Source organism: Dermacentor silvarum, chromosome 1 (genome assembly GCF_013339745.2).
Source record: "Dermacentor silvarum isolate Dsil-2018 chromosome 1, BIME_Dsil_1.4, whole genome shotgun sequence".
Lineage (NCBI taxonomy): Eukaryota > Metazoa > Arthropoda > Arachnida > Ixodida > Ixodidae > Dermacentor > Dermacentor silvarum.
In genome coordinates, this window is record NC_051154.1 from 40367792 (window position 1) to 40380884 (window position 13093).

General features: G+C 46.3%; 2 protein-coding genes across 6 annotated transcripts in view; one reads left to right on the forward strand and one right to left on the reverse strand.

Moving 5' to 3' along the window:
- Positions 1 to 9067, reverse strand: part of LOC119461262 (C-terminal-binding protein) — a 62487-nt gene extending 53420 nt beyond the window's left edge. For 3 of the 5 annotated variants that reach the window (XM_037722538.2, XM_049666854.1, XM_037722498.2), the window contains exons 1-5: positions 9010 to 9065; positions 7828 to 7908; positions 2751 to 3169; positions 2488 to 2694; positions 2072 to 2428 (exon numbers count right to left, since the gene is read on the reverse strand). In XM_037722538.2, the coding sequence (XP_037578466.1) occupies positions 2072 to 2428; positions 2488 to 2694; positions 2751 to 3102 (916 nt within the window). In that variant the 5' untranslated portion in view covers positions 3103 to 3169; positions 7828 to 7908; positions 9010 to 9065. Of the gene's footprint in view, positions 1 to 2071; positions 2429 to 2487; positions 2695 to 2750; positions 3173 to 7827; positions 7909 to 9009 lie in introns of all 5 variants that reach the window. The other 2 variants (XM_049666853.1, XM_049666855.1) reach the window with 2 other exon arrangements.
- A 531-nt stretch (positions 9068 to 9598) lies between these two features.
- Positions 9599 to 11497, forward strand: LOC119461297 (E3 ubiquitin-protein transferase MAEA). The gene is made up of 2 exons (XM_037722547.2): positions 9599 to 9738; positions 9801 to 11497. The coding sequence occupies exons 1-2, from the start codon at positions 9700 to 9702 to the stop codon at positions 10929 to 10931; spliced, it is 1170 nt and encodes a 389-aa protein (XP_037578475.1). The 5' UTR covers positions 9599 to 9699; the 3' UTR covers positions 10932 to 11497.
- The last annotated feature ends 1596 nt before the right edge of the window (positions 11498 to 13093 follow it).

Genomic DNA, 13093 nt, shown 5'->3' on the forward strand with positions numbered 1-13093 from the left:
CAGTAAAGGTACATGCCAATGTAAATGCATTGCTCTGCTGAATTAGTAATCAGATAAAGAAAAGGAATTTATAGACAAGGGGTAAAAGGGATAAAAAAGTAGACTGCACCTGCAGAAATCGGCCACAACAAATTCCACGGCAGTCCATAAGCAAACAAATTGACATGTGACCGCGTATTATTGGCCAATGTATAAGCAGAAGAGTGCTCAGGACTTTTCAGCTAGTAGTCTACAAGCGCTACATACCAGGAACAACATGCTGCCCTGAAGAAGTCATTAATTTATCACGATTTAATAGTAAACATCGGCACGAGCACAGAAATTACGAGGCAAAAGCCCAGGCAAATTAAAAATGCACATTGACTGAAAACTACCGTAGCATCAAGGAAATCAAGGAAATAGCATCAAGGAAAGTTGCTTGAATGTGCATACCTGTGAAAAAGTTTTATCAAAACTTTTAAATTTTGGGTGGCCAAAGTTGGGAGGGACTGTCTACCACTCAGAATAAGTATTTGGATTTTAGTGGGAATGAGAAGATTGTGTATCAGATTAACAAAAACAAGCAGATTTTGATTCTATAAACAATTAAATTTGGCTTTGAAAGTGGTGCAAAATGGCAAGTGAAGCTACTTGACAGTGAAATCATGTAAACCTAACTGTGTACTGCCATGTGACCTAAAACCCATACAGAGTTACTTTCCTTACAATGATACACTTCAAATTGTATTTTATGTGCATTTACTAACTTTGTTAGCGTTACGGAATATCTTATTTCCAGTTGGCGTGTGTTGAAAAGTGGCACTGCCTTTATGCAAACAGAGTGGTGCATCAGTGGGTCCTCAAGTGTGGTGACATGGTAGTCGCCCTGTGGGAGTGGTACCAGGGTTGCTTTCCTATTCAGGATGTTGAAAATGTACTTTTAAAGCGTTCCGGAATAGTCACAACACTTGTGTAGGCATTTTATACCACAATATACCTGCTGGAAAATGTAGCACTAAAGGATATCCTTGAAAAATCAGTAGACAGTCGCTTCAGTGTATACTATATAGCATATTGCTGACACTGTTTCTTGGGGGAAAAGTAAAAGCCAGTCAACCGTACCTGCACCCTATGGACTATGGCTCATTCAACAAATGCATGTTTGTGGTGGGGAGATAAAAGACAGATCCTAACAAAACCTTAATTCACAATTTTCAAGAACTCTAAATACTGTTAGCTATAAAAATGACCAAGTGCATGTGAGCAATAATTATAGTTAACCATGCAAAGAATGGCCTGCATCAGATTTTTGTTCCTGCAGTCATAAGCTACAGTTTAAAGAAATATCATTCACCACTTTCAAACGTATATTCTATTAACACAGACCAGTGCATCAACGCAGGTAGGCCCTGTATATCAACAGTTTCAGTAGGACGCATGCACTGAATAAAAGAGCAGGTCGACAGTATGCATGCAAATACGTTTTTTGGATTGGGTGCACATACTATTGCTTGCATTTAGAGTTGCATCTTTTTTATGCTTGTGTAGCTAGACTGACAGTGAAAATTTGTCACAATGTGGTGTGCACAGTGTAAACTAATAGTGATGTTAATCTTATCTGACAACACGGTACTGTTAACAGTTTATCACTGTTCTTGTACTGTTAACAGTTTATCACTGTTCTTAAGTTGTTAGCACACTATTCAGAATAACATGCTACTAGGCGTTTGGAAGTGCTTGAAATTTCTCATCACCAAGTGTTGCAGACTAGCATTGGCAAAAGATCGCCGCCATCCGGGCTGCTAACATCATGGACATGTTAAACAAGAATGTTTGAGTGCGGTGGGGTCGCGCGGGGACCCAGGAGACCTGGGAGGTCCCAAATGCCCTGTCAGAATAAAGTTTTTTCCTCCTCCTCCCTGTGTATTTGATATTGTTGATATGGGCATGAAGCAAACACGAGACTAGCAATGTGTGTACAGTGTGTTGGCATTCAGTTTGCCAATTTCATGTTGCATATGCCATAGCCATGGTCAGCATCAAGGCACAATAAGGCATTCAAAATAAATAACAATAGTAATAGTAAACTTACCGGCAAGGGTGTTGTACGGTTCGTTTTCATGCACATCCAATGCTGCTGCCCGAATGCGGCCATCTTTGAGGGCCGCAGCCAGTGCTGCTTCATCAACGAGTCCTCCTCGTGCAGTGTTGACCAGGAATGCTCCGGGCCGCATCTGCTTCATTGTGTACTCGTTGATCAGGTGATGGTTATGCTCATTGAGCGTGCAGTGAAGCGACACACAGTCGCTCTGAAACAACAGGTCCTGCAGCGTATACACCCGGCTGAGCCCCAGTGACTTTTCAATGCCGTCGGGCAGGTAGGGGTCATAGAAGATGACGTTGAAACCGAAGACCCGGGCACGCAGTGCTACAGCAGTCCCAACACGCCCTGCAACACCACACTCCACTTAGAGACCAGGCAAGGGGCCAGAGCACTGGCTCACTTACCCAAACCCACAATGCCCAAAGTGTCGCCTCGAATTCTGGCACAGCCTTGGGCAGCTTCGCGTACTTGCTCCGGACCCTGAAACTTCTTTCCTTCACGCACCATGTTGGCCAGCCAGTAGGTGCGCCGGTAGAGGTTGAGAATCAGGCAGAGTGTTGTGTCAGCCACCTCCTCAACGCCATAGCCCGGCACATTGCACACAGCAATGCCTGCATCAAGACAGTATCAGTACCAGCACAGCACTAGCTATCCATGCAATGCTTACCCAGCTCCCCAGCCGCCTTTGTGTCAATGTTGTCGACACCAGAACCGATGCGGACAATGATGCGCAGGGCCTTGAACTTTTCCAGGTCCTCCTTGGTGAGTGTGATGGTGTGCCACATGAGAGCACCCACTGCCTCGTTGAGCACCTTTTCGTGAATCTCCTGCGTCGACTGGGCATCGCAGAAGGCCACTGTGGCTACGTCCTTGAGGATGGGCATCTCCACCGAGCAGTCACGGCCATCAAGCAGAGCCACCAGGGGCCGAGCATGCAATGGCCCATTGGCTACGGGGCCCCGTGCACCCAGTGGCGGGTTGTCCATGCGCGGCCGCTTCAGGGGCTTCTTCTTGTCCATGACAGGTGTGACACCACTGACCGGCTGGCGCGCTCACCCGAGGGCTCTTGCCTGCACACACCCCCACCTACTACTCAATTACCCCCTGCTCAAACCATTCTTTCACACTTTTCACGTGACCTACAAAGGTAATTCCCCAAAACATTCCTTTCCTCTAGCAAGTATTGACTAACTTGGAATTAAGGCTGCTTCCTAAATAAACCATGCGAACAAATAATTTGGCGCCCAGCCAAAATGACTAACAAATGCATGTGCGACTAAATAAAATAAATGGCTAACAATCTCATCATTCAGCACATTATATTTACAACTATAGGTGTCACATGGCCGCATGTAATCTGAAGTTATGCATATGAGCTACGTCTACCATATAACTACATGAAGCCATGACATGCACTGCAAATTTTTCTGGATGCTTAAATCCTTCATATTTCGGTGGCAATCTATGATAGCATTACTCAAGTCACCATCACCTGTGTCTGCATTCGCAACACATCTCTGAGGCACGTAGGTAGACAGCCAGTCTTGTTACTCAAGGCTCCCCCCACATCTCTGAGGCATGTAGGTAGATAGCCAGTCTTGTTACTCAAGGCTCCCCGAAAAGTGCCTCTAATGACTGATAAATTAACAGAACATGCAACCAAACATCTGGCATCACATGCCAAGTTCCCTGTTTAAATAGCAGCACCTACCACGCTAACACAATGCCAGCTTCTGACAAATGCTGTACATGCCAAAAAGCAAAAACAAAGCAGTTGCAATATTTCCGAATATTGCTAGTTAAGTCCCCTATACTAATAGTAAGATTCATAATAGTCAGAATCATAATACAGGACATGTACCTAGAATACCTAGACCGTAAACCTGGCTCAGACATTGTTTCTTTTCATTTTCAAGCTGGGCAGAGTTGGTTGATTAAACCGATTTGTGGGTTTTAACGTCGCGGAGCAACACAAGGTCTGCGAGAGTCATTGTGGTGGAGGGATTAGCTTTGACCACCTGGGATTCCCCCGACGTGCATCTATAAATCTAAGCATTTTAGTTTGTATTTCACCTCCATTAAAATGCAGCCACCCCGACAGTGAATCAAACCAGCAGCGGACCACAACAGCCACTGAGCCACCACGGCGCTTTAAGCTGTGCACAGTATAGAAAGTGAACCAACAGTAGCACATTGTGTGCCTTTCATACATAATGCAGAATATGCAAAGAACGCAATATTTAAACATTAGTGCAGCTCAAATTAGCAGGATTGAATAAGCTTACATTTGTTTTTAGGAGAAAAGAAAAGCAATGTTTATTAAATGAGAGAAACTCATCAAATACGGCAACATGTTTACCACATACGGCTTTCTTTTTACGGTGCAATATTGAAAGATTTTATATGAAAGTGCAGACACTGCAATGTTATTAAACAAGATGCCATTACTGCGCGTGTAAAATTATTTTTCTGCAAGATTAGCACTTCCACTGTTCTAAAAAGAATAAATAGGGGTGGAAGCAACAAGTCGTATGAGCAAGCATTTATTATTCTTGCACAGCCATTATTATCTTATCAAAGTGTACGGAAGAGTAAACCATTAAAGAATGACACAAAAGTGGCTTCACTGTGTTCACAACTCATCTGTAAGCAAACTAATGAGCCTATTTAATTGTTGCACACCAGTAAATTTATACAATTACATCCTGTATAACTTAAGACGAAAAAACGTTTAAATTTTGTTCCTTTCCTTCAACTTTGCAACTAAGTGGAATACAACTTCCAGTTATGGATCACAGTGCATAATTGCCAAATACAGACGGGTCTGTTAGCTAATAAGTCAGACTGCTGTCAGCTTCACTATATATGGCAGATTTAGTAGGTAAAATTATGATGGTGTGAAAAAAAAAAAGAAAGAGGTACTGTATATTGGCAGATTTTGCACTGCAATTCATAATCAGCAATTTTATTAATGATATAGTCAAACCTCATTATAACGAAACAGGACATAACAAAATAATTGATATAATGAACTAAGTGAAATTCTCCTTGAAATCCTCATAGATTCGTAGTGTACATGCAATGTTGGATTTAACCAAATAATGCACAAATTCATTCTGGCCCCTTCTTTGACTTCGTTATAACGAGGTTTTACTGTATATGTAAATAACACAAAAATAAGGATGCTTTACTTTACTATAATATTGTTACCTGTGACCAACAGCTGCTAATGAAAAAGGCTAGTCCAATCGACTAAGCTTCTGTAAAATACATGACATCACTATAAATGAAGTTACCCATTCCACCACAAAGCATTGCCACTGAAGCTGTTACAAGGCTTCTGCAGGCTCATACTTGTCTTTTGTGTACCAATAATGAAGTTCAGAGTTCACATTAATAGTGACATTGAACATAGGAAAGCTGTAGTGCAAATGAAGCTTTCAGTATGGTTTAAAATACAATGCTAAACGTGCATAAAGAATGCATTCTGCAACCCATTAAATTATAAGGATAGCAAACCATTGCTGCAGACATCATGCGTTGAAAATAATCATTACGAAGTTGCAATCATGCTCCACAGTTAAGCTGGGGTGCACAGCCAGCCCATCCTCCAAGCACCCATATTTGACTGTGCATACCCACACATCAACAATACCATTGTGCACAAAAAATTGACACAAGAATCCCCTTTAAAGTTTGTCATCAATCCACCTTGTCACACACAATTAAGGAAGTGTGCTCAGAGCTTCCCAACACGGCTAGTAAAAACCGCAAATAAAGATGCTCACATATTAATGGCAAAAAGAAAGAAACGAATGTAACCCAAATAACAATACGATAAAAAAAGATAATTGAGCAAGATATAAACACCTGAGCTTCAATCCTGATAGAAGACCAACCAGCAACTTCCAATACGCACTATATCAACAGGCAATAGCTAGAAACAGGTTTTATTCATGGCAATCCTATTAGCAATCCTGCCGTACCTGCTCATGGTACTTCTGGCTTATGACTACGTACCCAGGGTCCTACAGAGATATTGGAACAGACGCATCACTGGCAATCATATGCCCATGGCACAGATAGGCACAAGCCAGACAGTACTATCAGTGTTAAGTTCTGCACATGTCTATTCAACAGTACACAGAGCTTAAAGACAATATAATTAAATAGAAACCATTGCAGTACGTTGATAAATAAACTAATTGCAATTGTTATTAAGAATTATACAATCAATCAAATCCCCTCCTAGACTGGTGCATTTATACAAGTACATTAAAATTTGGAACCTTGGCCTAGAAGTGAGTCACCCTCTTGCCAACCAAGTACACTGAAGCAATTGTTAAAAAAAAAAAAAAAATTATACTAGCACACATTTCATAGCAGGACACAATGTAATTGGCCAAGTGATGAGGTGTTTGTAGACACGTTAAGAGATGACCACATGAGTAGTTAAAGAAACGGGCGGTCCAGACCAGTTCATTTCACACGCTACGTTTGTGGCTTGCATAAACAATGTATTCTGACAATCTGTATGTGAAGTGGTTTATACCCCTTAGTTATGAGGGGCAGCATAATATACGAGGCGCTGAAATATACGAATGCATGCGACATTACGAGTACCGCAAAACACGGCTTTAATTCACAGCTTGAAAGTGGCACGACGTGTGTGTGTGTTCTGCCGAAATAGCACGCGTTAGAAACAGGCTTTCTCGCTAGTGCCGCGCCTCCGAACTTTGCTCGCGATGGTATGGGCCCGATGGCAGGTGTGCGCATTGCAACAATGACAGGAAAAACAAATTCAAGTCAGATCCTCACTAATTTGTTGTTTACACTTCGTGTTAAAGAATACCCTTCATGAAACTTTATTTCAGCTTGGGAACAAAGAACATTTTTGACTTTAAACGGGAATATTTCATTAGAGCATTTTATTCAACCTTTCGCTAGTTCGACACTAGAACGAAAATTCATTGGTGAATCAGGATGGAGGAAATAGAGTAATCATGTGCCGACTTTCAGTATGCTACACTGTATCTTCTGAAAAGGCTAAAAAACCGGCGACATGAGCTACAAATAAGTTGCCCCCCCCCCCCCCCCCCGGGTATACTAACTTCAACGATGAAGTGTTCTTGAATACTAATTCTCCAAATCTGCAACATGGTACATGCTCTAAAGCGCCAAATGTTTTGAACTGATCCCTGGTCCACTACTGCAAGCAACGACTTGGCAACGTGCTGACTTTTCACACACCGCAAAATGACACTAGCTAGCAGAATGGGTGCAGTACATCGGCGACACTAAAATGGCCAGCACTAGAAAACAGGTCGCCGACGCAAGCCCCCATCCGACGCGTCCCGGCGCGAGCGACCCTTCCCTGCATCGCAAGACAATGTAAGAGAAGTGCTCTGGGGAGGGGCACAAAGCGCGCACTGCAGCGAAAGCCGGGCGACACGACGCGCAATCAATGAACGGCGCCGGGCATCAACAAAGCTCCGCTCGGAGCGTGCGACGAGGTGCGCAGTCAGCGATCCAGACGGCCGCGCGCGCACGCACACACACACAAACGCACGCACACACAAAGCCAAGCGGTGCAACCGGCCGCAGTGCACGAACGGCCAGACCGGGCTGCTCGCGCGGCCTTCCGCGCGTGAGCAGCCCGGCGCAGACCCCGCAAAATGCAAAGGTGACAACGCAGCGCAACAGGTCAGCGCCACTGCAGCAGCCGACCGAGAAGGCGTACTCACTCTGTTCCAGTTCAAAACTGCCCGCTTGGCTTCTGCAAATCAGGACCGGCAGAAGCCCACATGCTGCATTTCTCGCGGGATCTGCAAATGCCAGAGAGAGATGGGCACGTGCCGCAACAACGCAGGACCAAAACAAAGGGGGCCCCACCGCGGGCGCCATCGAAGCGACACGCGCGCGAGCCAATCGGGGCGTCTAAGCAGACTGACGTCACGGCTCCCCGCTGCAGACGACGGGGAAAAGCCCGCCGAAACTCCATGTTTTTCTTGCGACAGGTCAAGCGCCGCAGGCGCCCCCAGTTACAGCACGTCGGCACGTTGCGCGCTCCTCGGCCAGCGCCGCAGCACACGAAATAAACAACCAAATTTCGAGGGCTACGACGGCGTCGCCGAGGCGCAGGCGGCTGGCCGGCCGGCCTCGATGGGCTCCCTCCCCGGCTCGCGGCACGGAGAGCCGCTCTGCGAGCAAGCCGCCGCTAGACCCCTCCCCGAATGGCTGCCGCGGCATGTGGCTCACGAAAGGTGCAGCCAAATGACGCGGCGGCATTTAACTGGCGCAAAAAATAAGCCTAATCAATGTTGCCGCGGGCTGGTTGACGCCATGGAATGCGAATTTGGACAAAGAGAGCGTGCCCGCTTGTTTGGCGCTCAAAACTTCCGGGACGGCAAGCGCACGCTAAATGTAGGTCAGCGAAAGGTTCCACCAAATGCAACGCTTAAGCCCGCTCATCCCCAGCAAAAGTAAACAACCCAACGGTCTATGAACCGCAGCGCGAGCGCTTACGACACATATCGTGCGCTCGTGCTGCGAAAAACTAATCAAGTCACAGAACATGCTTCGAACGCCAACACCGCGTGCTTTGTTCACGCCACGGTGGTTCAAGCACACGCTCTCCGGAGACGTTCCGGCTACACGGCCATAATTCCACAGTCGCTCACGGTCACGGCGCATGCAAGGCTGTCGCCCAAGCCTACTTATTTACCTGCTAGGCAAGTTCATCTCGGGGAGCGGTCAACAAGTAATGTCTGACTAAGCCTTTCAGCCCCAATTATCACTTCGACAAATGCACACATGGGAGATCGGGGGTCAGGCAGGAGCTCAACAGTCGATCACACTTCAAGGAAAATCATTCAACGGCATCACAAAACAGCCACAGACAACAGCTTTCCAGTGACAAGTCTTACCTTTTGGGTCGAGGAGCTCACTTAGCAAACAAAGGCTGACGACTATGGCCGGTAATGCGTTGCTGCAGCGAGTGGAGCTACCCGTAAAGCCTAAAACAAAATCCAAGAGATGGCCGTTAGATCGCGTTACTTGGTATGTTCCTTGCAAAATAGTACTGAAATTATTACCACCCGCCACAAGTCTCCCGAGCTAGAGCCAAAATAAACGAATATACGAGCCTATGACGTAGCGAAAGAACGCCAAAAACCTTCAACGGGAGAGGCGGATAAGCGATCTCGTGTAATCTCGTTCTGAGGGGTTTGTTTGCGAGACTGGACGTTCTTGTGCTTGTAGATAGTGTTAAGTAATGGGTTGGTGTCTTTAAATCATTTTTTTGTCGCGATCGTTCGCAACGTTATGTTCGTTTTGCGTGGCCAATGACTCTGTGGACGGGTAACGGCGCTTAAACGAAATAGGCATCGATCTTTTTAGGCGCTGAGAGGCCGCAGTTAAGTGGAATATCGCTCCACACAATATTAATACGCGCCGCTCAGCTGACGGCTCCATTTGGTCGACGCAACACGGCATAGCGCTTGGTTTCCCGGGTCGTTGCTCGCCGGAGCCGTAACGTGCAGCGCTTCATGTGAGCGGTGTCGGCGCCTAAGGCGCTGCGGTCTTGGACGTCGAGTGCTCGGGGTGAATCAGCTGAAATGTCGGACATCAAGGCGTTGGAGCACCCTACTCTCAAGGTAGGTATTTAACGCCTTTATGCTTCTTGGCAGGCTGAGTGAACGATACTGAACGTTTGTAGGTGCCGTACGAGATCCTGAACAAAAAGTTTCGAGCGGCCCAAAAGACCATGGATCGAGAGGTGTCGCATGTGCAGAGCGGGGCAGCCGAGTTGGAAAAAAGCCTTCGAGAGAAGGCGCCCGCTGGTCAGCTGCGCAGTCAACTCGGCAGCTTGCTGGAGAAACTGGAGCTGCTTCGGCGTAAGAGCGCCGAGAGCATCACCGAAGAGTTAGAAGCCGCGGCGGCTTGCAAGCGACGCGTCGAACACCTCAAGGGCTTCGAGGCAGGTGGCGAGCAATGGAAGCGACAACGTCTCGACCGCATGCTCGTGGAGCACTTACTGCGCGCTGGCTATTACGGCACGGCGGCGAAACTTGCAGAGCGCAGTGGGCTGCGCGACCTCACAAATATGGACCTATTCCTCGTTTCGAAGGAGGTTGAGGATTCGCTGGCAAGCCGCGACACCAGCAAGTGCCTGGCCTGGTGTCACGACAACAAGTCAAAGCTGCGCAAGTTGCGCAGCACACTCGAGTTCCAGTTGCGGCAGCAAGAGTTCGTCGAGCTCGTGCGTCGCGACCGGCGCCTCGAGGCCGTGCGGCACGCGCGGCGTCACTTCGGCGCGTTGGAAGACGAGGCACAACTGGCCGAGGTACAGCGTGTGATGAGCCTTCTGGCGCTGCCCGGTGCGCGTCCACCCGACGGCCGCTGGGAACTGTTGGGCGACAGCCGCTGGGAGCTGCTGGCCGATAGTCGCTGGGACCTGCTAGTGCAACAGTTCCGCCAGGAGCAGCTGCGTTTGTACCAGCTGAGTAGCTGTTCGGTGCTGACAGTGGCCCTGCAGGCCGGCCTTTCGGCTCTCAAGACGCCGCAGTGCTACGACGAGAACCAGCGCAACCCGGACTGCCCTGTGTGCAGCCGTGCGCTCAACTGTCTTGCGCGGGGTCTTCCGTACGCACATTGCTCGCAGTCGCGCCTCGTCTGTCGCATCTCGGGCCAGCCACTCAACGAGCACAACCAACCGCTTGTGCTGCCCAACGGCTTCGTATACGGCGAGCAGGCACTGCGCGCGGTCGCCCGTCGCGGACGTGTAACTTGTCCACGTTCTCGCGACTCCTTCGATTTGCGGGAAGCCGAGAAGGTGTACGTCATGTGAGGACTCAGCCCAGCATACGCTGATGCTCGTCACATATTCATAAAGCAGTGGCTGCTTTTAAACTTGCTGCACAAAAAGGTGAAACTGCATTAATGTGCACATTCAGGACAGTACAAATCCCGGTTGTACCTCAAACATCTTGTTCTCATTGATGACTGCATACAAAAAAAATATTTGTATAACAAAGTGGCGTGCAAGCAAAAGTGCCTACAGTGTGCAAAGATGGACATCTTGTAACAAAAAACAACAAAGAAAACGGCGCATTTATGGTATGCGCATTCAGTTTAATTGGTGACTAAGCTCTGTGCGAGCACTTATTCGTATTGCGCTGTCACTGTGGCCAAACCCCAGTGGAGAATAATGCTTGGCCAAGTATGAAACTAGCATTGTCACATGTAGTTGGAACTAGGCCAAGCGCATTCTGATCGAAATGTGGGTGGCCTTGCACGAGCATATTTGCAGACTTGTGCAAGCTGCTCTGTGTGCTGTATTTGGTTATGCTATGTATTATTATAGCATCTGTATCCAGATCCATGTTTATTTCATTAAAGTTTGGCTGCCGCTGCCATGTCTTGGATTTGTAATAAATAAAAAGCCACAGTGGTTGAAGCGACCCTGAAGGAAAATGACTGAAACTACATTGCCAGATAAGTTTTGAAATACTGGACCAGTGACTTGTTCTGCTGGCAGAGATTCAATATTTTGTTTTCCTCTGAACTCGCGGTTCATATCGCTATGAGGGGTTGGCCAAGAATTTGGTGGATAAAGCTAATGACCCTAAAAATTTAATTTTGCTAGCGAATTCATGAGAAAAGATAAATTCAGTGCTACAAATAAAAAAAGAAAATCGAACAGAAAGAAATTGCACAGCATGCATGAAAAATCGCAGAAAGGAAACCTGGATAAAACCAATTTCACAAGGCGATTGCTTTCAATCTGCAATGAAATCTTGGACAGCAGGGCAAACATCCTTGTAGCTATGCCTGAGAGTTGTACCTGGGGATAAAAAAACAACGGGAATTTTCATTTCTAGGTCAAGTTCACGAAAGGGAATATTGAAGATTTGTTCCCTAAAAAATTGTAAAGTGGTAGCATTACAAAAAAATGACCCATTGTCTCGTCCTCATTGCTGAAGATGCACAGGGCCTGTGCACCAGACCTGTGTAGGTAAAAAATTCGGGGAGGGAATCTGGTGTAGAGGTGTGGCATAATTTGGTGAAGGATACTTGGAAGCGGTGTATTAGAAAATTCACTCTGCAAGGTGTGTAAAAGGTGCCAATGTCCAATTGCTGGAGTCACATGCTTAACTGCACACCTTCGGAATCAAGCCACAGTTATGTTTATAATGGTACCGGAAAAAGGACACGACTGCAAAGGGACACCTTAATGAGCCTGCAGCCTCATTCAAAAACAAACCTATGTGCCCAAGTGCCTAAATTAAATTAACTGAATACATTGAAAATGAGCATGGACTAGAAAATGAAATAGCCAAAATAGAGTAAAGTTACTGGATGCAGGAAGGGAAGAACACTTGGAATAGCAGTAGCAGCTGTAGTATAGTTAGGATTTCATTTGTGCAAACTGCGAATGCTGCTATGAATTGGGCTAAAAATGGGTACTAAATCTGGCAATCAAAAAGAAAAAGTGGTATGGGGGTAGCTTAGCATTGTTGCAAGTGCAGTGAAATAAAAGGTGGGTGGCAACATTGGCTTCGAATCCTCAATACAGCTTCCCAGAACTTTGCAGTTTCTTAGATCTGGCTAAGGCTAGTGAGCTGTCTGTTTAATCCCTTATCTGCCGTGATAAATTTGGACAGAATTTTTAGAAGTGAAAAAGAAAAAAAAAAATAGAAAAATCGTTGTGTATAATTTTCTAGTCAAATTTACAAGAAACTAAACACATACCCACAAGCAAAAATTCACAACGAGTTAACTCGTCATCGGCACCAGAAGACGCTCATTGTGATGGTGAGTCAGCACGTCAAGAACGTGCTGGGCTAGGAGGCATGAGCCTACCAGGAGGCCCGGACTTGGGCTTGAGTTCCTTCGGTGCTAATAAATGTTATTTCTCTCTCTTGTCATCGGCAGTTAAGGGTTTAAAGAAACAACCATAGTGTACCAATAAGGAAAAGAACACTCGAGCAGGCAACTTTAGGTAATCTT

Excerpts from the sequence above, each read along its gene's own strand:
- LOC119461297 (XM_037722547.2), top strand. The coding sequence starts at position 9,700 with ATGTCGGACATCAAGGCGTTGGAGCACCCTACTCTCAAG. Across the intron at positions 9,739-9,800 it reads TGGAGCACCCTACTCTCAAG|GTGCCGTACGAGATCCTGAA; the intron begins GTAGGTATTTAA and ends GAACGTTTGTAG.